At 50.0% G+C, this 27462-nt stretch overlaps 1 protein-coding gene across 1 annotated transcript; it reads right to left on the bottom strand.

The window, feature by feature from the left end:
- Positions 1 to 13: 13 nt before the first annotated feature.
- On the bottom strand, positions 14 to 27065 carry TTLL6 (tubulin tyrosine ligase like 6; the record flags this gene model as incomplete). Its single annotated transcript, XM_080826494.1, is given in 16 exon segments — positions 14 to 273; positions 755 to 1121; positions 5412 to 5678; positions 6671 to 6845; positions 7707 to 7895; positions 10486 to 10661; positions 11918 to 12143; positions 17522 to 17607; positions 18287 to 18430; positions 19343 to 19499; positions 21221 to 21351; positions 21493 to 21611; positions 22537 to 22573; position 22577; positions 24129 to 24329; positions 26989 to 27065. Coding segments are annotated over 16 exon segments (2613 nt in total).
- Between the last annotated feature and the right edge of the window lie 397 nt (positions 27066 to 27462).

The following is a 27462-nucleotide window of genomic DNA, read 5'->3' as shown; positions in this document are numbered from 1 at the left end:
CAGGTGGACTCACCTAGTCCCTCTCACATCCTTTTTGGCCAGTGACCAGGCTGCGGCTGTAGACTTCCTGACACGGGTCTCTCGCGGTGCTGCTGCGGCTCCTGCCAGGCCTCGGATCCAGTCGGGCTGGGGTGGCGACCACCAGCAGGTCGCTGAGGGTCATTTCATGGCTGGGAGGACTGTGCAGGAGCAGGAGTGAGGACAGACGCAGCTGCCTCTGCTCGCCAGAGCTTCGGCTGTTGAAGCAGCACTTCCAGGGCAGGCAGCGGTTTTCTGGAAAGGCGAAATCATTGGCATCACCCATTTGTAAGGCGGGGCGAGGTGCACATGGCCCTCGGAGGCTGCCTCCCGCTGGGGAACCCTGGCGTCAAGCCAGCTCAAGTTCCTGAATCAGAATCAGCCTCTGCTCCTCTCCTGCGAGAAGCTTCTCTTCTCTGTTTCCATTCTTCGTGCCCTTCTGCTGATTCTGACTCAGCCAAATGCCCCTCACCTCAATGACAATCAGAAATGAGGAATCGTCAGACAGGGAGCTTGCCAAAAGCAGTCTGTTTTTATCTTTTTTTGTAATTTCAATAAGACCAGAGACTCCCTAAGGATGTGAATGATGTCTCCCCGATCAGGCGGGGAGGTGGGTGTCTTCCTAAGGCTGCATCCCCCCACCGCCACCCCAGACTGGGCGCTCCTCAAAGACAAGGGCTGGTCCTGTTGGGAACCCCTAAGCTCTTGGCACCCGCCTGGCCGGGCTGGCACTCACGTGACTTGTGACTCGGCCCCAGCTTTGGGCTGCAGCAAGCTGGGAACAGGGAGAGCTTCTCCCTCAGTGGGACCTTGGTGAAGAGCTCCCACAGCAGGGGCTGCTTCTGAGTCTCATTCTCCAGCGCTGGCCAGCTTGGCTTCAGACTTTGTGAGAAGCTCTGGGATTTTGCTGGAAGGCAAATTTTGGATATTTTCCCCTGGATGAGGTCTTGCGGGAAGTGAGGCTCCTTGTATTTAAAGACCACCTTGTCCATCTCGGGGCTACTGCAGCCAGAGCTGGTTGTCCCGGTCCCACCGGACAGAGGCTCTGGGGAGTCTAAGACCTGAGTGGCAGGAGCTGGGCACGTTTCTATGGAGGCTAAGGGCTGGAAGAGAAAACAGTCCAACATGAGATTGTGGAAGCCTGACACGCCTTCCCATACCTTCTTGATTTTAATAAACAGACTAAGGAAGCCAAGTTCATCAGCAGCAAGAAAGATTACTTTCCTAACCAGGAATTAGCTGAACACGAGGGCAGAGAATGGCGGATGTCCATAGAGCTTCCTCTGGTTTTTTGTTTTTGGGGGATTTTTTTTTTAAACAAAAGAGAGATTTTATTTTTCAAATTTATTTATTTTTTATTTAAAGATTTTATTTATTTATTTCATAGAGAGAGGGAGGGAACACAAGCATCTGCCTGAGATTCTCTCTCTCCCTCTGCCCCACCCTCCATGTGCATGTATGCTCTCTCTTTCTAAAATAAATAAATACATCTTAAAAAAAAAGATTTGATGGGGTGCCTGGGTGGCTCACTGGGTTAAGCCTCTGCCTTCGGCTCAGGTCATGATCTCAGGGTCCTGGGATCGAGCCCCGCATAGGGCTCTCTGCTCGGCAGGGAGCCTGCTTCCTCCTCTCTCTCTCTCTGCCTGCCTCTCTGCTTACTTGTGATCTCTGTTTGTCAAATAAATAAAATCTTTATTAAAAAAAGATTTTATTTATTTATTTGAGAGAATGAGAGAGAGACAGAGACAGAGAGAGTGCAAGAGCAGGAGGAGGAGCAGAGGGAGAGGGGGAAGCAGACTCCTAGGCGCAGAGCCTGCTGACAGGGGGCTGGATCCCAGGATCCCGAAATCGTGACCTACGCTGAAGTCAGACACTTAACCCACTGAGCCACCCAGGTGCCAAAATTCCAGTTTTTTTCAGTTGAGGAAACTGAGGCTTAGGAAGATAAGAGTGACTAGACACAAGTCATAGAGGAGACTCCAGGATCTTAACAGAGGCAACCAGACCTCAATGCATACTCTTTACTCTTTTCATTTTTTTTTTAATTGCAGGAAAAAAATGCACATGCACACACACATGACATAAAATTTGCTACCTTAACCATTTTTTAAAAAGATTTAATTTATTTGACAGAGAGAGACACAGTGAGAGAGGGAACACAAGCAGGGGGAGTGGGAGAGGGAGAAGCAGGCTTCCCGCTGAGCAGAGCCCTGGGGTCATGACCTGAGCTGAAGGCAGACGCTTAACAACTGAGCCACCCAGGCGCCCCATCTACCTTAACCACCTTTTTTTTTTAAAGATTTTATTTATTTATTTGACACAGAGTGAGATCACAAGTAGGCAGAGAAGCAGGCAGAGGGAGAGGAAGGGAAGCAGGCTCCCTGCTGAGCAAGAGCCCAATGCGGGGCTCGATCCTAGGACCCTGAGATCATGACCTGAGCCGAAGGCAGAGGCTTAACCCACTGAGCCACCCTGGCGCCCCTCCCTTAACCATTTTTAAGTATACAGTAAGTAGCATCAGTAATAACCCCATAGCTGTGCTACAGACCTCCAGGGAGACTCCCTGCTGAGTAGGGAGCCTGACCTGGGGCTCGATCCCACACCCATCAGCTCAGGACCTGAGCTAAAACCAAGAGTCAGATGTTTAACCGACTGAGCAACCCAGGTACCCCTCAGGTTTTTAAAGATTTATTTATTTATTTATTTGAGAAAGAACAGGAGGGAGAGGGGGGAAAGAATCTCAAACAGACTCCACACTGAGGGCAGAGCCCAATGTGGGACTTGACCCCACGACCCCAAGATCACAACCTGAGCCGAAACCAAGAGTCAGGCACTCAACCAAACGGGCCACCCATAAATCCTTTGGCCATTTTAAAATCAGGTTATCGGGGCGCCTCGTGGCTTAGTGGGTTAAACCTCTGCCTTCGGCTCAGGTCATGGTCTCAGGGTCCTGGGATCGAGCCCCACATCCGGCTGTATGCTCAGCAGGGAGCCTTCTTCCCCCGTCTCTCTCTGCCTGCTTCTCTGCCTACTTGTGATCTCTCTCTCTATATATACAATAAATAAAATCTTTAAAAAAATAATAAATAAAATTAGGTTATCTTTGGTGTGAGTTGTAAGAATCCTTTATATATTCTGGATACGAACCCCTTACCAGAGACATAGTTTGAAAATATTTTCACCCATTTCACAGGTTGCCTCTTCACTCTGTTGACTGTTCAAGTTTGATATAGTCCCACTTACCTACTTTTGCTTTTTTTTAAAGTTTTGTTTCCTTCCTTATTATTTTTAAGTATAATAAATACTTAAGTATAATAAATACTTAAAAATAAATACTTAAAAATAAATACTTAAAATAAATAAATAAATAAATAAAAATAAATAAATAATAAAATAAAATAATAAATAATAATAAAAATATAAATATATATAAATATAAAATAAAAATAAATAATATAATAAAATAAAATTAAAATAAAATAAATAAATAAAAATAAATACTTAAAAATAATAAATTACTTAAATAAATTTAAGTAATCTCTACATGCAACATGGGGCTTGAACTCACGACCCTGAGATCAAGAGACACACAGTCTTCTGACTGAGCCAGGCAGGCAGCCCTGCTTTTGGTGTCCTATCTGTGAAATCCAGTGTCATGAAGCTTTAAAGCCTAATCTCTTAAAGGTGTTTATCGAATGGTGGTTGTAAACCTATTAATAAGTCATGAAATTGGGACACCTGGGTGGCTCAGTGGGTTAAAGCCTCTGCCTTCGGCTCGGGTCATGATTCCAGGGTCCTGGGATCAAGCCGCGCATCGGGCTCTCTGCTCAGCAGGGAGCCTGCTTCCTCCTCTCTCTCTGCCTGCCTCTCTGCCTACCTGTGATCTCTGTCTGTCAAAATAAATAAAATCTTTAAAAAAAAAGTCATGAAATTAATCTAGTGGGTTGTAACAGGTATCTTTATTTATTTATTTTAAAGATTTTATTTATTTATTTGAGAGAGAGAGACAGCGCACAAGCAGGGAGAGAGGGAGAAGCAGACTTCCCATAGAGCTGGGAACTCAACATGGGGCTGGATCCCAGGACCTTGGGATCATGATCTGAGCTGAAGGCAGAGGCTTAGCCAACTGAGCCACCCAGGTGCCCCAGGAACTGGTATTTTTGAAAGAACAGAACAGAACAGAATAAAAAATATCGAAGGAGTCACCATCTGTAGAATGGCTCATTGTTGTTTTAGAAGATTTTTTCCAGTGTGTGTGTATGGTCAGATGTGGGCTATGGTTAGGAACTTGAAAAGCATTGCACTCTTCCATATTGCACTTGGACCTGGCAATGGCCCAACAAGGCCGAACACTTTTCAGTACTTACAATAAAGTCATCACATAGCCTTTGGTGGGCCTGACTACAGTAAACACAAAAGGACCGGTTCTAGAGCTGTCAGGACCACATTTATGCGGCACCGTAGTATCCGCAAAAACAGAAAATCAACTGTCACATTCAATTAATGTTCTTGATGTGAACTTTATGGGTGATGTTTGTTTTGATTTCCTCATTGTAGAAGAGTTATAAAGATTGTATATATCTGGTTTTCTGCTTGTAAATATCTATAAAAGTTATTTAGGGCTACAATGGGGATCTGAAAGAGTGTTCTCTCCTTCAACAGGTGTCCATACACACGAATGGAGTTTGAGAAACACTGTGTAAGGGGAGGAGCTGGGTTCAACACTGCCACAAAGCTCAGACTGTGACCTTATTCGGAAACAGAGTCTTCACAGATGTCATGAGGCAGGTGAAAGTGAGGTCATATTGGATCCGGGGGAGCCCTCAGTCCAATGACTGGTGGTGTGCTTACAGGAAGGCCACATGAAGATCTACAGAAGAGACACTCAAGGAGGGAGTCTGTGTGACAACGGAGGTGGAGGTTGGAATCCTAGTGCCACAAGCCAAGGAGCTCCAAGGATTGTTGGCAGCCACCAGAGTCTAGCAAGAATCAAGGAAGGAAAGGAAGGATCCTCCCTCTAGAGCCTTCAGATGGGGCACGGTCCCACCAACACCTTGTTTGCAGACTTCTAGCCTCCAGAACTGTGAGCAAATAAATGTGTGTTTTAAGCCCGTAAGTCCATGGTGATTTGCTCCAGCAGCCAGAGGTGAGAACATGCCTAAAGATGGGATGCAGAAGACGGCCACTGGAAAAGCCCTAAAAGTATGGGTCCATTCTCCTAGCACGTAGGTTCTCGCACAACTTGGGCTTCCCAGGTGGGGACATCAAGGCTTAAGTGGCTTGCTCAAAGGGAGACCGCAAGTCAGGAGGATAGAAGGAACCAGAAAGCAAGACTCCTACCACTGCCCCCTGAGTAAGCAGAGCCCTCTGGGGAGGTAGACCTCTCTACTCACCCCTGTGCTGGGAATTATGTTCACTGCAGAGGCAGACTTGACCTCCTTGATTCTGGAGATGGGCTGACTGAGCTCCAGCCCCGGGCAGCTGAGAAGGTTCGAGTGGCTCAGGTCAGGTACAGATGTGTAACGCCTTGCAGCTATAGGCTTGCAAGGAGGAGGGCTGGCCCCTTCTGGGTCGAGGCTGCTGTCTGTCTCATTTGTCTTTGCATCTCTGACACTGAAGAAGTCCGGTGTGCAGGATACCAATGCCATTGGCTGGAGATGCTGGGAAGGAGGAAACCAAACACAGCCAGTGGGAACCCAGCTCTGTCCACTTCCAGATTTATCTGCACCAAGGGTAGGTGCCGAGGAGAGGAGGAGGAGAAGGAAAGCAATCGGTATCAAAGTCTCTCTAACCTGAGGTTCTCATCCTGGGGCGCAGGGACCCCCCAGAGGGCTCATGGATGGTTTCACAGGATCTTTGAGCTGCTTAAACCTGTAGTTTTAGAACTTTGTATACTTTGTATTTTTGTATACTTTATGGTAAGAGAGTATCATATATGTATTTTTTTATCAGTTTCTTAAAAGACCTATGACCCTAGCCAAGTTACACAATACAAAAAAACAAAAAACAAAAAACAAAACCTAAAAATATCCTGCTGTCATCCTGTCCCTTCAGGTGAGGGTTCGAGAAAAAGGAGATGGACCAAAAAGCCAACTGAGTCTTTGCCCTGAAGCCGGAAGAAATAGTGAAGCAGAGAAGGTCAATCCAAAGATTCAGACTGTAGGACAACGGGACAGCTGCCCCCTGCCCCGCCACATCCAGGGCTGGTCCACACTTCGAGCGGAGAGCAGGCTGGAAGGACCTAGCTGTGGTCCCTTACCCTACATAATGGTGAGGGCCCTGCCTCCGTGAAGCCCTTCTCTGCAGCCCCCTCTCTCAGCTGCACCCCTGGCCTGCTAGAGGGGAGCACTCCAGCCCAAACAGGGCTTGGGACCCATGAGTAGAATGGTCCCGGTGCCCGCTCCCTACACGGGGAATCGTGCTCAGCCTCCTGGCTGCTTTTCTTCCTGCCGGAGGAGACAAGGACAGAGCAGCGAGAGTCCTCTGAAGGATGCCAGGCTCGTCGTGACTTCCTGTGGCCCGGCCCTCCGTCAGCCCCCTTCGTTCAGTGCGTCAGGGCTCTGAGCAGCGGTCTCCTGAGCACCCCCCCACGGAGCGGCCCCAGCCGGGGAAGGGTGCCGGGCACACACGCTCCCCTCCCAGCGGGGTTTACTTGTTTGAGGGTGAAGGTGGCGGCCTGGGGTTTCTGCTGGGGTTTCTGTCGGCAGCTTTTCGTCCTCTTGCCCCTCGCTTGCTCGCCCGCCGACTCCCCCTGCATCTCCGTCTTCTTCTCCTTCATTGGGAAGGACTTTTTCTCCTGCTTCAGCCTCAGGTCCTGGATCAGCTGCCTGTCCAGGTGGAACAGGGAGGGTCGCGGAGGTTAGGGATGGGCTGCAAAAGTGGGCGCTCTCCCACCCCTCCCCGAAGGGTCGTTGATGCTTGGCAAAGAGTGAAGTGTCGTCCCCCCGGGTGTCCAGTCTGCTCAAATGACTGCAGGGCCCCGCACAGGAGGTGGAGGGGAGGGGACAGCCGTGTCTCCCATCATACCATTCCCAGTCTGGGGAACAGCATCCAAGGAGTGGACACAGTCAGGGCCTCTACCTGCCTCCTCCACCTTCTCTCTCTCTCCACTTCCCAGCAGGCCAAATCCCACACGTGGCAGGGGCTGGGAAGAGGGTCTGGGCAGGGGGCCAACCCAAGGAGCTCCTACATTGGGCCACTTTATATCCTGGGCCTTTCTGGCCAGTGATGTAGTGGGAATAGCACAGTCACGTGGGTCAGGAGGCGGGGATCCCAATCCCTCTTTGCACATCACCATTCTATGACCCCTTCTGGGGGTCATATGGACCTCCCCGTCCATAAAATGAGGTGATGGGTAGGGATAGGACAGGACAGGATGAGTGCCTTCCAGCTCTTAGATTTCAGGCCTATGTGAATCCAGGAGATAGCTCCCTGGGAATTCTGGAGGAGGGTGCAGGTTCCTGTCTCGGGAGCGAGTTTCTAGAAGGAGCTATATACTGAACACCCCACACCAACAATACCTATGATTCCTGGTCCCTGTGAGACTAAAGCAAATGCTCCCCTGACAATTTCTAGGTTGGGGATTGAAGCTCAGAGACCCTCCTCACCATCCTAGGCCGGTCACCCAGAAGGTCAAGCACGACCCAACCCATCCCAACACCCATCCACCTGGCCCAGAGCCTTCCTACCGGGCATACTCCTCCCGAGCCCTGGAGGTAATAGTATTCTGGAAGAGGGAGTTGTTGTCCTGGAAAAACTTCTCATACTTCTCCGAATTCAGAGTAGGATAAATCAGGCGGAACCCCCCACGATTCTCCTGCTCGTACTTCTCAGTTTTCTCCAACTGCACGGCCTGGAAACCCTTGACTTCCTCCATTCTGTGGGGGAACAGAACACAGGGCTGCAGTAGATTCTCTCAGGATGAAGCCTGGAAGGGACATGCCAAGCCGGACGTCCCGTGGGTCCAGGCCGAGGCCTTGCGCACAACAGTGGTCAACCCGTATTTGCTAAATAAACGTGTGAACGTTTCCCTGAAAGGAGATCCTAGCCCTCTCGGGACAGCCAATGTCCTGGTGCATGGAAAGCTGATCAGAACAGTCAGTCTTTCTGTACGAGACTCTCTCCTCACACAAAAACCCATTTCCCCTTGGCTCAGCTCTGAGGAGGCAGACCGTCATCACCTCCCCATTCACAGCCCCTACAATCCTCCTCTGGAGAACGGCAGCTTGTGTTTGGCTAAATTTGAGGGCCTTCTGGATGCGCTTTTACGAGAGCTGTGATGATCTCATTCTCCTTCACAGCCCCTCGGGGAGGTGGAGGTCAGGGAGGGAGGAATGAGAAACCCCTCTCACAGCAGGGAAACGGAGAGCCCTGAGCTACCAGGGCCAATTCATGACCAAGAGAATGACTCAGGGGAGGGCCCCAACTTCTCCCTGGCAGATGCTGCCTCCTCCTTGAGCAGTGGGGAGAGAGCTGGCCCAGCGGAAGGCATTCTGGAATCCTAAAGAGCACACTCGCTGCATGCCGGCCCCAGGCCTGCCCGTTCCCAGCAAGGGGACCTCGCACACAAGTCAGCTCCCCTTCCAGAAGCCTGGTCTCCTTAGCTCCAGCGACAGGACCACACAATAGCCCCTGCTACCGACCCGCCTCGGAGGGAAGACGGAGGGCACAGGCAAAAGTGCTCGGAGAATCCCAGTGTCCTCCCAACACAGAGGCTACTGTCCCAGTTCCCAAAGCTCTGTCCCCAAGAACCAGCGGGCTCTGCTCTTGCGGGCACGGCGGTAGCTGTGGGATCTGAAAAGCAACAAAGCCATGTCCTCGGCCGGGTTTAGAGTCTTCAGACACTAGAATCGCCCCACAGGATGAAGGCCCCTATTTACAGGCAAATGCTGCCAGGCAGGGAGCTGGACACGCTCGCTCCCACCAACCCAGGGACTTGCTCCCGCCAACCCAGGGACGTGGGGAGGATGGGGGAGTGGGGGGTGAGGGGGTAGGGGGGTGGGTAGTACGGCTCATGTGTCTTTCCATAAAATAAAGCAACAGTTTTATTCTTTGATTGGTAATCCCTGAATCTTCCTGTTGTATTAATAAACTCATATTCATAATGTATAGTTCTGTCTACAACTTAATCTCCTATTTTTAGGTACAAAAAAAAAAAAGGCTCACAGTAAAACTGTACAAGTTGCCACATTCTGCAAATATAAACTGATTTTCCAAATAGGATTATCATGTTAGAACTGCCTCCACTCCCCACCAACTCCAAGCAAGATTCTTTTTTTTTTTTAAGATTTTATTTATTTATTTGACAGATCACAAGTAGGCAGAGAGGCAAGCAGAGAGAGAGAAGGGAGGAAGCAGGCTCCCTGCTGAGCAGAGAGCCCGATTCGGGGCTCGATCCCAGGACCCTGGGATCATGACCCGAGCCAAAGGCAGAGGCTTTAACCCACTGAGCCACCCAGGCGCCCCGCAAGATTCTTTTTTTTTTTTTTTTAAAGATTTTTATTTATTTATTTGACAGAGAGAGATCACAAGTAGGCAGAGAGGCAGGCAGAGAGAGAGAGAGGGAAGCAGGCTCCCTTCTGAGCAGAGAGCCCGATGTGGGACTCGATCCCAGGACCCTGAGATCATGACCTGAGCCGAAGGCAGAGGCTTAACCCACTGAGCCACCCAGGCGCCCCGCAAGATTCTTTTTTTAAAATGTAATGACTTTTTAAAATTGAAGTATAATTGATATAGAACATTCTGTTAGTTTCTCAGGTGCGCAAACACCCAATACACCTGTGTGTATTGGGAAATGAACACCACAATAATAATACTTAACATCTGTCGCCATACACAGTTAACAAAGTTTTTTTTTTCAGGGTGCCTGGGTGGCTCAGTTGGTTAAGCATCTGCCTTCGGCTCAGGTCATGATCCCAGGGCTCTGGGATCGAGCCCTGCCTTGGGTTCCACGCTCACCATGGAGCCTGCTTCTCCATCAGCCCCTCCCTCTGCTCATGCTCTCTCTTTTTCTCTCAAGTAAATAAACAAAATCTTTTTTTAAATGTTTTTTTCTTGTGATGAGAACTTTTAAGATTAGCAACTTTCAAATATGCAACACAGCCTTACTAACTATAGTCACCATGCCTTATATTACCTCCCCATGACTTATTTTATAACTGAAAGTTTGTACCTCTTAACCCCCTTCACTCATTTTGCCCACTCCCCCTCGCCAGGCAAGACTTTTCACCACCTCTAATACACGCTCTTGTGCCAGACACTGTGATGAACCTTTTATTACACATTATCTCATTTAATTCCACCTTATAGATCACTGGCTCCACTTCACAGAAAGAACACTGAGGCTCACAGAAGAGACGTAGAGGCCACATAACCAGTAGGTTGCTGAGGACCAGGACAACTCAGTCTTACTGGGAGCAAGAAAGTCAGAGAGAATGGGGTCCCCAGGGTGAGGGGACACCTCTGTACCTGGTCTCCCGAGAACGACATTGCTGCCGGAATCGCCCCCGTTGTCTCTCTTCCTCCAAGACTTTCTTTTTGTCACAGTTTCCCAGGTTGATCAGGACCAAGGTGTCATATAGCAGACTGTCTTTCACCTCTTTATCTAGGCAGGAGTCGGTGGAGAAGCTCGGAGAGTGGTTAACCTGTGACGGCAGCAGGGGGCCGGGCTGTCCAGTGTGGAAGCAGGGAGCGAGGCCCACAAGCCACCTCCAGGGAGCTCCCTAAGCCCAGCGTGGGGCCCTGGCTACCACACGGGGCGGGGGGGGGGCGGTGGGAAGGGAAGGGAGAGGGAGTCTGCCCCGGAGGCACGGTGAGGAGAGGAGGAAGCAGAACCTCCTCTAGTTTAACCAGCTTCGATTTTGGTTCTTTCCTCTTGAGAAGCATCAGGACAACTGTGTCTGGTTTCCCTGCACCTGGTGGGTGTGCTTTCCCACGTCCATGGCGAGGTCTTCGGGACCCTCACCAGGATTGAGGGAGAGGCAGGTGGGAGGAGGGAGAGGCCTCGTTCCTGCTCACGGAAAAGACCAGATCATTCAGATGCACTCTGTAACATTTGAAGGTTTTTAGCGGTTTCTGAAGGCCTGTGCCCCATGGCCAATTCCACTCTTTGGGTAAGAGCTCCAAACAGCCATATTCTCCTTCCTACCTATATCTGGGAACAAAGGCTGGGAATGGAGGAAAGGCTAGGCCCCAGGAAGGGGACACATGATTCTGGCTCTGCCCTTTAAAGACTCTGACTCTGTGCCAACCTGCCCCAGCCCCTGGGACTTGGCACCTGGTTCGGCCAACCCCCATCTCCTATAATGCAGACTGACGGGCCCCTTGAGGGCTGCTGACCTCAGGTGTAATGGGGAAGAGAGACAGCCACCCAGATGCTTTTCTTCCTCCTCCAACCACCCTTCCATGGGTCTGGGGGAGGCAGGAAACTCACTGAGTAGCGGCTCCCCACTCATTCCTTTGGCCACAGACACAAGGACTCAAGTCGCCCAAGCCCCTGAGATCCAGGCCTGGCTGCTCCTGTATGATCTTGAACATTACCACCCAGCTTTGAGGAAGAACACCCCCTTTCTGGGAGATGATTCTGCGACAAAAAAATCAAGTTGTCTCTAGAGTCTTTCTTGTCTTTAGAGTCTTTCTGTGCCTGAGAGCAAAGTTTCCAGGTCTGTGTGGACTTCAAGAGGGCACGAGGAGCTCTCTAATTCCTGGCCATCTACCCCCCTCTGGTGGCCACTTCTTAGCTCAGGGAGGATCCCCAGGCAGCCAGCACTGCTGAATGAATGGGCCTGGCCAGGAAGTTGATTAAAATGACTGGCTGAACCAGGGATGAAGGCATGAGCCTGACCCCGGCTGATCCCCAGGAACAGCAGACAGTTTTCACCCCTCACCCCAACCCCTCTACCTCCAGCAGCCAGGGCTTGAGTTTGTGGTCCAACAAGATGTCGAAGCCCAGGATTTCAAAGCAGGCGCTGTTGAGGGTGTGGTTGGGGAAGCAGGTGTGGTAGTTATGCTTGATGATGGGGTGGGCAGAGATGATCGTCTTGATGATGACGTCCTCCATGTCTCTCCAGATCTGCTCCGTGTTGTAGCCATGGGTCTCCATGTACATGTTGAAGGTGGAGAGCTTCCTGGAAGGAAACCACAGGCCATGAGGTGAGGCAGCCCACCTTCTGGTCATCTGAGGCCATCTCCTGCTGGAAACCAGAAACTTCTGGAGAAGTTAAGACCCCAGAGGTAATGGGGACAAACTTTGCTTGAGGACTATCTGCAGAGAAAAGGCAGCCCTGGGGCATTTCCACAGATAGGGTTACCAACTGTCCCAGCAAACCAGGATGGTCCCAATTGTTTAGATAAAGAAGATGTGGGGTATACCTACAATGGAATATGACGCAGCCATCCAAAAAATGGAATCTTACCATTTGTAACCACGTGGATGGAACTAGAGGGTATTATGCTAAGCAAAATAAACCAATCACAGAAAGACAATTATCCTATGATCTCACCCATAGGTGGAATTTAAGAAACAAAACAAAAAATAGGGAAAGGGAGGGAAAAATAAAATAAAACAAAAATCAGAGAGGGAGGCAAACCGTAAGAGACTCTTAACTACAGGAAATAAAATGAGGGTTGCTGGAGGGGACGTGGGTAGGGGGATGGGCTAACTGGGTGACGGGTATTAAGGAGGACACGGGATGGAATGAGCACTGGGTGTTACATGCAACGATGAGTCGCTGACCTCTACCTCTGAAACTAGTGATACAGCATACTTTAATTACTTGGATTTAAATAAACTAAAATTTTAAAAAATAATTTTTTTTTAAAAAAAGAACTGAAAGTCTCACATCATGGGAAACCCCTCAGGCAGAGGCAAACTGAGGTGGCTTGTCACCCTATTACAGAGATCGGAGGATGTCTACGGTTCATGAGGAAACATCTGAAGGGTTGCTCTGGTCAGCTCTGAGCTGGGCGCTACAGAAAAGAGGCAAAGCTGAGGGTCTGAGAGACAAGGGTGGGGACACAGACACACCCCCACTCACAGGCACGCGCGTGCGCACAGAGAGTTGAAATGGGGAGTGAGATAGTGAGAGGAAGAGAGGCAGGGGCAGAAGAGTAAAGAGGAGAGACTAAGACAAGAGACATGGCTCACAAGGTTGTTCAAAGAGCTCACTGGACCCCAGCCAGCGGAGCCAAAAAGAGGAAACAGGAGTGTACACTTGTTGAGGGCCTGCTGTCCATGCAAAGCTCGGGAAATGAGAGAACCCCAAGAAACCACCCCCAGGTCATGGGAAGCCTAAGAACCATTTGGGGGGTCAACTCACATAAGAAACAACCAAGGTTGCATTTATATAAAGACGCATTAGCAAAGGCCACTCGATACAGAGGCCCACTGCCTCTACTTGCCAATGCCAGGGAAGTGTGGCACATAAATGAATTTTCCAGATCGCTTGAAGCCAAGCCATTCAAGTGCAAAATAAAAATGTATTTAATTTGCCTAATTGGGAAATAAATTTTCCCAAAATAGATTATACACTTCCCTGCCTTCGTATAACAGACACTGCAAATCATAACATAACCTCTTCTTGATGACTCAGGCACATCACGATGAGCATACATTACTGTATAATCTCCTAATGCCCCGTGGTTAGCCAATTCAATTGAACACATCAGCTATGTGCCAGGCACCCCGGAAGATGCAGAGGACCTGGTCTCTGACCCCCAAGCCCTGCCAGATTTCCAGTTGTTCTGTCTTCCCCTTCACTGTTCCTGCTGAGTGCATGACTGGCAGCTGGGGGGGGGGTCTACTGGGGGGCACAGTTGGCCTCCTGCTGGGGATGGGGAAACTGGGGACAGGTGAGACAGTCAACATGAGAAGCAGATCGCTTCAGAAGATGGAGAAGAAGAAGAGAGGAAAGGTGAGGGGTGCCTTGGTGGCTCAGTGAGTTAAGCCTCTGCCTTCCGCTCAGGTCATGATCTCAGGGTCCTGGGATCGAGCCCCGCGTCAAGCTCTCTGCTCAGCAGGGAGCCTGTTTCCCCCCCTCTCTCTGCCTGCCTCTCCGCCTACTTGTGATATCTCCTCTCTCTGTCAAATAAATTAATAAAATCTTTTTAAAAAGAAGAAGAAGAAGAGGAGGAGGAGGAGGAAAGGTGAAAAGAAAAGGGAGGCACAGAAGGAAAGGAGGACTCTGCCCATCCCGTGGGAGGTGCCCAGAAGGCCAGGAAGCCACTCTAACCCTCAGGAAGCTTAAGTACAACGGAGAACACATGAAAACGTGTGCACCAAGCCAAAGCAGTTATGAGCTATGGTCGATGTTGACCAGAGCGTGGTGGGAGTCCAGAGATGGGAAGGTTCCTGAGGGTGGTTTGACTCAGATCCACGGGCTCGTCCTCAGAGATGGACCCCCAGTTCTCTCATCTGATTATCAAGTGAGCAGAGACTCACGGAGAAGACGGGCTGCACAGCAGCTCTATGGCTGGACCAGGAACTACAGCCAGATCAGAGAAGGCAACGTGGAAGCCTAGCAAGCCAGAAGGGCCTTCAAGGATGTTCTCTCATGTTTTCTGTTGGAGCTGAGCAAAGATGGAGAAGTGGGAATGGGCAAGGCCTATATAGGGAACGTGAGCCAGAGTGTCCTGGAGGATCACCACGGAGGGGACGGACAGACAGCGCCCCCTAGTGGTGAAGGGTAGACATTCAGGCGTTTTCATGGCGGTTCTATCACCGCCTAGCTGTGGGACCTTGGGCAAGTTACCTAACCCTTTATGCCGCAGAATTCCTAATATGCAAAATCGTGCTGATGATAATAATTCTTAGAGTGTCGTTATGAGGATAAGAGGGGCTGGGGTGTGTGTATTTCTTAGAACAGTGCCTGGCACCTAGCAAGCCCTCAACAAATAGAAAGCTCACTACCAGTGTAGCAGGACAACAATGGAAAGTGGTGCCTGGTCACATTACAGTAGATTGAGCAGAAGAGTTTGATTGATCCTCTAGGCACCCGGGAGCCACACTGATGTGGAAGTAAGTAGCAGAGAAGTCCCCCCCCTCTTACCCGGAGGAGGTATGTTCTAAGACCCCCAGGGGATGCCGGAACCCATCCGTGGGTAGTACCCAACTCTACAGGTACTGGTTTTTCCTATACATACACAACTATAATAAAGGTTAATTTATAAGTGAGACAGAGTAAGCGATTCATAATAATAACTAAAAATAAAATAGAACAATTACAATACACCATAATAAAAATAATGTGAATGTCATCTCTCTCTTTCTCGGCTCTCAAAATAGCTTCTTGGGCTGTACTCGCCTTTCTTATGAGGATGATGTGAGATGATGAGACGCCTACCTGGTGAGATGAATGAGGTGAACGAAGAAGGCATGCAACGTAGCATTAGGCTACCATTGACCTTCTGACGATGCATCAGAAGGAAGACCATCCATTACCGGACCTCAGTTAACCTTAGTCGGTGATACAGAACACAGAATAGGGACTACAGAATATTAACAGCATCTCCCTGTGTAGGGGTTTTTGCTTCTGAAGCCCATGCATACACGTCCTCTCAATAGGTCCTTAATAGCATGTCTAGCTGGCCAGCCAGGATTGTACGTTCCTGTCATTCTAGAGGTGAGAAAATGGAGGCACAGAGAGGTCGAAGCCTGGATTTAGGGAGAAGAGCAAGGAGGCCGAGCAGCCGTCAGGTCTGGGGCTGAAGGGAGGTGTGGGTCTGGTGGAAAGGAAGGGACATGGGGACATCTGCAGGAGGAACGTTCAGGATTCAACTACGGAGATGACATCAAACTCTCTAACCTTGCTGGTCGGGAGGCAGAGAAGGGCAGCTGGGCAGGGAAGCCAGTTTGGAAGGCTGCGCTGGGAGCAAGGAGCAAGAAAACGTTGAGTTGGGGCAACAGATGTTGGGATGCACTGAGGAGGGATGAGCCTGGAGCTCAGGGAGAAGGGGCAGCGTGGAGGCTAGGGGAGTGGAGCAGAGGGGCAAGGCCTTGCCTGGGGGTGGGGGAGAGAGGTGAGGGAAAAGAGGAGGAACGGGGGTTGGGGGGCGTCACAGAACAATACTGCACACCTTCCCCTGAGCCCTGGCCCCCTAACACCCCCTCCATCATGACCTGAGAGTCCAAAGCCTGTCGCTGGGAGGTCTTCTCGTAAGAGGAAGGAAAATGGGGGCCCTTAGGTTACACGCCTTCCGACCGAGGAAAAATCATAGTAAACACCAGCAGTGTCCCTGCAGCCATCACGGGTCATCTGAGCCTCACAGTGACCCTGGGGGGGCGGGCGGTGAAGAAGTGGGGGCTCAGAGAGAAGAAGAGACGGACCCACGTGCGTCCCGCTGGCGAGAGTCAGGGCCAGACCTGAGAGCCAGGCCTCGCTGAGTACTGACTCTCAGCTGAGCTGGTCCCCGGGGTCTGGGTGGGGAGCCGAGGAGGCGGGAGAGCTTCGGGCACCCTCTGAAACAGGGGAGACTGCCCCTCCAAGCAGGCTTCAGCTGGCGATTTTCCATTTGCTTTTTGGAACTCTGCCACCAAGGGAGTTGTGAAATTTCACGTGCCTCTCTGATGCTTTGAAGCCAAACAGACCGTGTGTTTACCAGGTCTTTGAAGCCCGGGGCAGGGGACGGAGCCGCACCTTGCAATCCAACAGACCTACCTTCTCACCCGGCTCTAATTTACGGCCGTGTGACCTTGGGCAGCTGAACCTCTCAGAGACTCAGTTTCCTTGTCTGTAAAATGGAGATGGTACCTAACTCATGGTTCTGCACCTAAAAAGGGCCGATTTTGATGCCTCGGTCATAGCAGAGGGAAGATGCAATGGGGAAAAAATGTGCACAGAGCCCCCAGCATGGGCCCCCCCAACACAGGAGGCCTTAGTACATACTGCCTTGCCTTCCCCTCCGGCCTGGCCCAGGTTCACTTCCTCCAGTTCCCCCTTTTTCCTAAAAGTCGAATGAGACAGGATCAGACCATAATGTGAATGTGATAACTGGGAAGACACTCACGCATTCCTCACCTTTCCCCCCTTCTGGGGAATCTCAAAGGCAGCCAGCCACAGTCAGGCCACAGCAGGCATCATGACCTATCACTCGAGAATCTCTGTTGGAGCAACACCCTGGGAAACCACAGGCCAAAGGAACAATGGCTTGACATGTCCCTCTCCCTTGGCTGACTAGCAATGGTTTGGAAATGTCAATTGGTTTGGAAATGTCAGAAGGGCCCGGTGTAATAAGTGCACGTTTTGGTGTGTATGTGGTGAGTGTGTGTGTGTGTGTGTGTGTGTATCCGGCTGGGGATGTTTATCTCTCCTCCTCCCAACCTCCTAGGTTTACGATGTAGCCTTCTTTTAATGATTAACAGCCAGAGGGCAGAGAATAAGGAGGCAAAGAAATATTTGCTGAGCCCAGGTGACCCAAGATGGAAACACTAATGTGGACGGACGGACGGGCAGGATCTGAGCTCTGAGTGTGGCAGGGCAAGGAGACAGAAGTGAGGCAGCCTCCTTACCTCTTGCTTCCGGTGTGAGCATCTTGAATGAAATTGGAACTGTGCTTATTAATGGAATAATTAGTCAGGTGCATGCAGATATCATCCTGGGGAAAGAGACACAAGTCTGTGTCATCAGGAGGTAGGGCAGGCCTCCTGCTTCTTCTCTGTACCCTCCCCTGTGGCCACTGGGGCTTAAAGAGAAGGAAAAGAGAGGGACCGCCTTGGGGCTTAAGCTGGTAAAACAGGAAGTAATATGGTAGCCTTCAGCCTGGGGTAGAAGAGAGTCTAGCTACTCCCCCCAGACTGGGTGGTTCACTGCCTGAGGGACATTTTAGGAATCCTGGGGGGTCAAAGAGTGAAGGATGGGAGTTGGGGAGAGACGGGGGCTCGCCCATGACCTTTTCTCCTCACGCACCAGAGATCTGGGGCACTGGCTTTGCCATAGGGAGATCTGGCCACAAGTCACAGTCTCAACTCTTCCCAGCTCTGTGACCTTGGACGAGTTCCTTAAACTCTTTTTTGAGTTTTCATGAGGAAAAGGAAATGAAAACTCATTTTCATGAAATGTTTTCATTTCCTTGTTTGTAAAATGGAGATGATAATCTCTGTTTCTGAGGGCTCCTGAGAGGACTAAAGGAAGGGATATCTGGACGTCCGCAACCTGGCACACAGTCAGTGTTCAACAAATGACAGCCACATCCACAGTGCCTGGAGAATGTGGACTGAAGTGGGATTTTTCATCCCGCTAAGGAAGAGGGGGCAGGGCCCGTTCCTGGAGCTCACCACGTTGTCTGGGCTGGGGTGGCAGTAGGAGGTGGTGGCGAAGCGTGCCAGTCCTTCATTGTACACAAAAATCCTGAGAGGGTCACAGGAGGTCATCAGCACATAAATCCGTAGGTCGAACTTGAACCCATCAATGATAAAGGGCTGCGAGGAGGGAAGAGAAGCCTCAGAGGAGAGATTCAGACTTGAAGATTAGTACCTTGACTTGATTTTGCCTGGTACTACAGAGTGTGGTCTGGGCTGGGGTCGGGGAGGAAGACAAGGGGACGTGACCTGTGGGAGTCACTAAACCCCACTGTGCCTCAGTTTCCTACAGCACAAGTAACCACCTCTCAGAGATCTCTGGGCAACCAAGCAAAGTAATATTAAAAAGTTCTGTGATGGGGTGTCTGGGTGGCTCAGTGGGTGAAATGTCTGCCTTCGGCTCAGGTCATGATGCCAGGGTCCTGGGATCGAGCCCTGCGTCGGGCTTCCTGCTCAGCGAGGACCCTGCTTCTCCCTCTCCCTCTGCTGCTCCCCCTACTCTCTCTCTCTCTTTCTCTCAAATAAATAAATAAAATCTTTAAAAAAAAATTAAAAGTCCCGTGATGAAGGACATGTTGTCACCATCTAGGGCTGTGTTACATGGCAGTTCAGCAAGAGAGTGCTCCTGCAAAGCTAACCAGCCCTTCCCAGTCCACGCACACTTCCAGAGGGCTCCCTCCCTGCGGTGGGCTCTGCCACTATGACCTCTGACCTCCGGCCACAGAGCAAACCCAGTTACCATGATCCCTCCAGGACTACTGCCCTCTCCCAAATGAAGTGGGGCATCCACAGACCGTTGCTAAAGGCAACGGGCCCAGCCGAGTAAGGCCAGACCAGCTACAAGGGTTACAAGGGTGATTGATGCTCTGGGCCAGACACATGTCACATCCCTATTAGAATGCCTGGTCTGACAACTTTCAAGGCTGAAGACAGGACGTGGCTTTGCCCCTGTCATCTGCCTCATTTCCCATAGCGTGGCAGAGCTAGAAGGTTGCTGTTGGTGAGAAAGAAATGATCACCATGAAGAAGTACCTTTGAAATATAGAGTTGACAGATCATATCCTCTCCTGGCTTGATATCTTTCACCGTCCGGGTGATGAATATACCTCTCCCTTGGCAGCCCGAATCCGGCTTACAAATGAATGTCTTATTTTTTCTTGACCTGCTGTAGTTCTGCAAATCTCCCCAGCTACCAGAGCAGCAGGGAGGGAACGAGAGACACCTTTAGCGTGGGGAGCAGTGAAAAGGAACACTAGGTCTTTATTAAAACAAAAAAACATCAACAAAAACAACAAAAAACGACTAAAGCTATCTAACACGACAAAACTCCAGAGTCGACAGACACATGTCGGGAGATCTGGCAATAAAAGAGACAGCCATGCACACACACACATGGCGGAGAGAGGGTGGGCTTTGGAGGAAATTCGGGCCTGGATTTAAACCCAGGTGACACCACTCACCAGCCGTGTAACCCTATGCAAGGGCTTGAACTCTTTAAGCCTTACTTCCATCATCTACACACTGAGGATAAGGACACCTGTCTTGTATGGAGGTTAATCACGTGACAGAATGCAGGCAAGTTGCAGATACATGTGACATGCACCATGAAGGTAGCTGTGACCCAAGGATTTTGGCTTTCTGGGTTTGCAGATGGGAGATGTGGAGTTCAGCCCGGACGGGTTGTGCGACCTTGGATCAACCAGTCTCCTCCCCTGCCCTAGGCTTCAGCTCTTCCCCGGGAACATCTCCACTCCAGCCAGAGTATCCGACCACAACTACTCTCCTTGAACACACTCTGAAGAAACTATCTTCAGAAGAAAGAAACCAACTTAATGCATTCTGAATCTCAGTCTTGCTACACTTCTTGTCTTGCATTTCAACTCATTGGCATGGTGACCACTGGCAAAGTCACTTCATGGCAGTGTTCCTCAGTGGCCACTAAAATCTGGAGGTGCCCGTTGGTCCGAAGGCAAAGTTGCTACTAAGTCCTGAAAGTTGTTCCGGACAAGCTAGGGAAGCCTGGGGATCCAAGAGCTCTTGGTTTGGAAAAGTACTGGGCATAGAGGACAAAGTGGGATTCTCACCATGTGAAAAGAATTCCAGTGGCAATGCCTCTCTGCCCCCTCGTCCTTATCCCAAAGACCAGACCCGGTCACATTTGTGTCATCTCACCTTTGCTCTGTTTCTTGGTGGTGTGGCCCAGAGCATTTTGTGTACTAAAGTCTGGATGCCCAATTTTAAGATGGATAAAGTAAGAAAGGAGATAGGGAAAGGCTGGCTGCCGTCCATGATCCTGCCAGGGACCAGAGGTCAGGCGCCCCTCCCTGCTCCTAATCTGGGCACTAACCACTATCCCACTCCCTCCAGAAGTGCTCACAGTCCTTAAAAATTCAGAAACTGGGGGCGCCTGGGTGGCTCAGTGGGTTGAGCCTCTGCCTTCGGCTCAGGTCATGGTCTCAGGGTCCTGGGATTGAGCCCCACATCGGGCTCTCTGCTCAGTGGGGAGCCTGCTTCCTCCTCTCTCCCTGCCTGCCTCTCTGCCTACCTGTAATCTCTGTCAATCAAATAAATTTACAAAAAATCTTTAAAAAAAAATTCAGAAACTGCACAGTTAAAAGGTTGGAACAAGTTCAAAATCAACAGCTTTCAGGGTCAGAACAAATTCTCATCCCAACTGCAGGTGCAGGATCCAAGGCACCCAGCCCTGAAATGTCATCTCATTTTTTATAGCAGAGCCTTGTGTTCTGTTCTCTCAACCTTGGACACACCCTTTATGCCTTCTCTTCCTGAAAGGGAGAGAGAGATGGGAGATCCCTTTGGGAAGGGAAAGCAGCACTGGGGAATCTGGAACAAGAGGGAAACGTAAATTGGGGGTGGGTAGTGTGGAAGGGAACACAGGTGGGCGCTCACTCGGCAGGAAGACACCAGGTCCTAGGGAAAAAGTGGAAATCCTTAGGGAACAGCTTCAACATACGGCTCATATTCCTGGCCAGTAAGTCCTTGCGGCAGATTTCACTCATCCCCGGGAAGTGATTGATTTTCTGCAAAGGAAGCCAGAATTCATGAACAATGGCGTCCATGGGAGTACCCATGAGATGCCCTCAGGGGACAGTCCTAAAATTGGGGGCCCACTGGGTAGATACCAGACTTATACTGAGGACCGGCTCTGCCCCGGATAATACCTGGTAACTTTTCATTTCCATCACCCTCTCCAGCGACACCGAGTAGTCCGTCCAGTAGAGAGCCCAATCATTGCTCTCCCCTCCTTCTCGAAGGCCATACCGCTGGGCGGCCCTGCGCACTGCCATGGAGTTGGTAAAAGAAAGGCCTGTTAGCCCGGGGAGTGGGGGAGGAGCATGGGGTGGGGAGGTTATGTTTCTCATTTCTCTCAGACGGTGTGCTGGAGAGAGATGCCTCAGCTCGTTGAGCCTGGAAGCCATCTTGCCTGGTCTGAACGCACCATTGCCAAGAAAGGAACAAGAAGAGCCATTGAGGCATTCGGCCAATACCCAGTGAGCCCCACAGAAGGCTCTCTGGGAAGAATGTTTTACCCGCCCTGGCTTCCCCTTGCCAGGAAGTAGGCTTCTGGCTCTCCTCCAAACACCAAGCACAGAATGTTCAGGGAATATAAACTAATCCTTAACATCAGCCGGAGCCAAGCTTAATTAGGAAGGTAAACTGACAGGAAAAAAAAAAAAGTATACGATACATTTCAAAATCACGTATATGCTATCGCGTCCTTCTTCCCCTGTCCCTGTTAGCATTGGTAACACAACTCAAATGCCTTCAAGGGCCCGGGAGGGAAGAAGTGCCTGCAGTGACCCAGGGGAGTCAGCACCACCCTAAAACATTCAAACTTGAAATTGGCAGAATGACTACGCTGTTCCACAGCTCAGTGTGGCTCTGTAGGTCGTCTTGCGTCTGTGGACTGCTAGTCTCTAACTCATGCTCTAACAAGAAGCAACAGCTGCCTTCTCTACAATCAGATTCCCAAATCACCCTGTAGAGGAGCTATAGAGAGCTGAAATACACACCACTGGGGCCAAACCCCGTATTTCCTTGGAATGAGATCCCCAACTTTCTCAAATAGTTAATTGAGAACGGAGACAACGGGATGTAGAAACACCCCCATTTCATCCTCAAGAATACACAAGAATGACCCTTCCCAACCCTTTGGGGTAATCCACTGGGTCCCCGTCGTGGATCCCTCGAACGCAGGTGCTCACCGCTCTCATACCGGCAGGTGGAGAGATTGATCACCAATCATCTGGAAAAGAGAAAAAGGAAAGCAAGACAGAGACAGACACGCTTGCCAGAACAGGCGACCACACCCATAAGCCTCTGATCCCAGGCGGGGCTGCATGAGACCCATCCTGCCACACGAAGCCTGGTCTGACTACCCCCACGACTGAAGACACAGATCCCAAGGGTGGTAGAGTGGCGGAAGACACGGACTGTACCAGGACCCTGCCCACAGAGGCAGAGATTCTGTATTGCGGTTGTAACTAATTCTGCTTCCGCTTCATATGAACATAATCACCTCCTCAATCCTTTTACTCCAGCGGCCCTCAGGAACAGGAAGCGAAAATCTTTTGGGCCAAATTACTTCATGGTCTCCCTCCTCTTGTCCCCCACTAAAGGGAAGTGGTGCGTTAGAAAGTGGTCGAGTGACACCTGGGTGGCTCAGTCGTTAAGTGTTTGCCTTCAGTTCAGGCCATGATCCCAGGGTCCTGGGATTGCATCCCCCATTGGGCTCCTGGCTTAGCAGGAAGCCTGCTTCTCCCTCTCCCTCAGCTGCTCCCCTGCTTGTGTTCCCTCTTTCAACTGTGTCTCTCTCTGTCAAATAAATAAACAAAATCTTGAAATAAATAAAGAAAGGAAGGAAGGAAGGAAGGGGGAGGACGAGCTTTCTAGCATCAGTAAGTCTGAGGAGGGACTCGTTGTCCCCGAATGGAGACATGTCCCCGAATGTAATGGAATAGTAAATAGGAACCAGAACACAGACGCCACAGGCAGATCCTAAGAAGTCAGTGTCAGTTTCATTATTTTTAAAATGTACTAAGTTGGGCACCCGGGTGGCTCAGTTGGTTGAGCGGTTGCCTTCGGCTCAGGTCGTGATCCCGGAGTCTTGGGCTCCCTGCTCGGTGGGGAGTCTGCTTCTCCCTCTGACCTCCCCCACCTCATGCTCTCTCTCTCTCATTCTCTCAAATAAATAAATAAATAAAATCTTAAATAAAATAAAATGTACTACGTTCCCAGGATAATAAGCACTTCCTTAAAACAAGGAAATTGTCTTTCCCCACACAATTAAAAAAAAAAAAAAAGCATTCTAAACACAAATAGAATGAAGATTAGAACAAGGTGTGGTTTGAGACTACACACACCATTATTTAATTCTATAAAACAGATCATCAGGGACGCCTGGGGGGCTCGGTCAGTTAAGTGTCTGCCTTCGGCTCAGGTCATGATCCCAGGGTCCTGGGATGGAGTCCTGCACTGGGGAGTGGGGGAGGGACGGGGGCGACGGGGGGGGGTGTCCTTGCTCAGTGGGGAGTCTGCTTCTCCCTCTGCCTGCCACTCCCCCTGTTTGTGCTCTCTCTCTCTGACAAATAAATAAATAAAATCTTTGAACAATCAATTAATCAATCAAACTGATCACCAGGTAGATTCTTCTCACATGAACTGAAGGGGGTGTGATTTTGAAGGCCCCAGGCCACAACATCTCTTTAACCTCTCATTAATGTCCAAGGTCCCCTCCCCTCCAGGTCCCTTCTGCTCCCAACAACACAGATCCCCATTCCCATCTTTCAATCCTAACCTCTTTTTCTTCCTCTTCTTGCCTTGCTGCTGAGCGTTCTGAAGCCCCTCTTGCCCCCCAGCATTCTCGCTCACGAAAGCCAGGGTGATGCTCTCTTTCGGATCTTCTTGGGAACTGTCCTCCCCTTCTTCGCCTTCCAAAGGCAGGCACTGGAGCATCTCCCCAGCCTGGGAGGAGGCTCTGGGGAAATCCGCGCACACCCTGGGGAGAGAGCAGAGGGAGCAGCATTTACTCGGATCTGCCTGCAGGGGGACCCCCTCCCTTGCTCATGTGGGTGGTAGACCCAGTCCGGGACCAGGCACCATTGCCCTTTAGAAAATGCCACCCCACCTCCAGGGTTGGTACAAGCTCAGGGAGACAGCTGATTCCACCTTTTGCCCTTGGGGACGCTGACCTTGGGGACTCACTCAGCCAACCCTGGCTTTGGCTTTTGTCCTCCTGGGATTTTCAGGAGCAGGCTGAGATGCTATGCATGGCACCAGCTGGTAAACAATCTTATTAAAGTGAGTGAGTGTCTGGAGACGGCTTCAGAACCAAGCCCTAAGCCTTCCCAACTGAGGGAGTGAGTCCCACGGGGTGCAGATGGGGTGCTCTGAGGAGGTCTGTTAACTGTTTCGTTGCTACACGGAACCTCCCACGCCCAGCCTGCTGTTGATGGTGAAGACAAGGGTCGCTCGTGGAGTTCAAGGTCAATGCGTAGCTGACTGAACACAGTTCAAGCCCAGGGATAGAGGGAGACCTTCAGAGATCTCACACACAGCAAAGGTACAGGTGTCTCCCGCACCATGTGATTCAACAGGAAAACAAAACCAGATGCAAAACACCAATAAGGAGGTCCAGCAAAGTTCTTGTCCCTCCCCCACTCCCATGATGACTTCTTTGTTGTTTGCTTGAAATTTCAAATATCAAATTCTTTTCATGGTTTTTAATGCCCCTGCTTTGGTAATCCTTAGGAATATGCTTCGTGTGCCATTGGCTAGATCCAATGAACTACTCCATCTCCTTCACATCTGAGGCTTCTATGACCATAAAGCCAACTTTCTGGGGCTCCTCCTCCTCTTTACCTCCCAAACCCTGCCAACCTCCTCACCATGGCAACCCCTGTCCTTTGATGCCTTTACCACTTACTACCTGCTCTTCCTTCATCAAGTCTTTGCTTTTAAAAAAAGATAGTAATATCTTGGGATGCCTGGGTGGCTCAGTTGCTTAAGCGGCTGCCTTCGGCTCGGGTCATGGTCCCAGCGTCCTGGGATCGAGTCCCATATCGGGCTCCTTGCTCAGCGGGGAGCCTGCTTCTCCCTCTGCCTCTGCCTACCACTCTGTCTGCCTGTGCTCGCTCGCTCTCTCTCTAACAAATAAATAAATTAAAAAAAATAAAAAAATAAAAAAAGATAGTAATATCTTTATGATAATTTATTTCAATGAAATCATAAAACAACAAAGGGAGTTTAGAAAAGGATAGGGTGGGAAGTCACCTGTGGCTTTTCTACCCTGGAAGAGCAATTTTGCTCCTTTTGCATATTCTCTTTGATTCTTCTTCTTTTTTTTTAATGATTTTTTTAAAGATTTATTTATTTAACAGACAGAGATCACAACTAGGCAGAGAGGCAGGCAGAGAGAGAGGAAGGGAAGCAGGCTCCCCGCCAAGCAGAGAGCCCGATGTGGGGCTCGATCCCAGGACCCTGGGATCATGACCTGAGCCGAAGGCAGAGGCTTTAACCCACTGAGCCACCCAGGTGCCCCTTCTCTTTGATTCTTAATTTCTAAGCATGATTATTCTTCCATAATCGTAACAATAATATAGAAACCATTTTCTATCTGCTTTCCTACACACACACACACATTTAGTATCATATCAGAAACATCCTTTTGGTGGTGACAAAGTTTACATGTTTCCAGTGTTTCACGACTGTGTAATAACACCGCACTGAAGGAATGTGTCTGAATTTGACCGACCATTGACCTATTGTTGGCCATGTAAGTTGCTTCCAATTTTGCTATTATAGTAATAGCTCTGAGATACGCACTTTCATGTATAGAAAGCCTTTTACCTCTTGAGGATTACTTTACCTAAGATAATATCCAGAACGAGGATTACTAGGTTAATGTAAAAATTATATAGCTTCTGGCTTTATCGATCGATCTATCTATCTGATTTATATCGCCATGTTGTTTCCCAGAGGGACTCCAACAATCGGGATTACCACCATACGTGATAACAGCAGGCCCAGCAGGTCCACACAATCTCATGGGAATCACATTTCCTCCATACCCACACTTGCTAATTCTTGCCAACATTTTGTACCTTACGGGCCATGTTTTTAACATTACTGCACCCTTCTACACGTCTCTGTCCCTTTCCCAAACCAAAATTGGGGACTGGGGGGCTCTAACTTGGAGGCTACCTAGAAACAACTTAATCATAAGCCCTTATGTGAGTGTACTTCTTTATGCTTTTCCAGAGAGTTACCCTGTACACCGTCACACTGAATGTTCACAGCCATCGCCAAGAGGAAGGGCAACCAAGGATCACCATGGGTTTCTCTCTTGCTCAGGAGGGCTGTCACTTACAGCCAACCCCCTTTATGGTGACACCCGGGCAGGGGGAGAAAGAGTTGTATGCAGCACAACAAACCAATGACACCTGGCCTTGTGAGTCCGTTTTCCCAGTGACCAGGCACATTCTCATTCAAGAGGACCAAGGTGCCTGAAATCTTGACCTTGAGTTACTCCCTTGATTCCAGGTAAATGGCCACTTCCACTCCCCTAGCCCTCCACAAGTGATTTCTGTTTACCAAGCCCTGGAGGAGTGGCTCCATTTACCCAAAGGTTAATGTTAACGGAAGGAGAGAAAACTGACCCTGAATTTGGCCTCTGGAGTTGCAAGTTGTCTCTGCTCTTTCTTGAGTCGCTGCCCAAGTAGTAAGAACAAGTCATGGCTGCTGCTGTTTGTCTGCTTCAAATAGAAAAACAACAACAGGAAAAGGATCAGACTCTGTTGACTCTTGCACGACAAGAGGGCCCCGGGCACAGAGACTAAGGAACTGGTCCCCGCAGCATACTTACCTACCTTCCCCCAGATTCTAAGCTGTCCATGACACGAGATCCACATGAATGGTACCCGAGCCGGGCACAAGACGGTAGAGAGCAGTCAATGCCACGTGTATCTCTTTTGGCTTTGCCTTTGGCCCCCTAGCTTTCTCTTCCTCCAGTCCTCTCATTCCTGTTCCATCCCCAATGCTAAATCCCCACTGACTTCTCTCAAAGGCTCCTAACAGGGAATATCTTGCTCCAAGTTTGCTGGGGTGGGAGTTGGGGGGCTGGGAGGTTGCGG

The sequence above is a fragment of the Martes martes genome, assembly GCF_963455335.1.
Source record: "Martes martes genome assembly, chromosome: 16".
NCBI lineage: Eukaryota > Metazoa > Chordata > Mammalia > Carnivora > Mustelidae > Martes > Martes martes.
The sequence above is the reverse complement of the archived record's forward strand: the minus strand, read 5'-3'. Positions and strand labels throughout refer to the sequence as shown.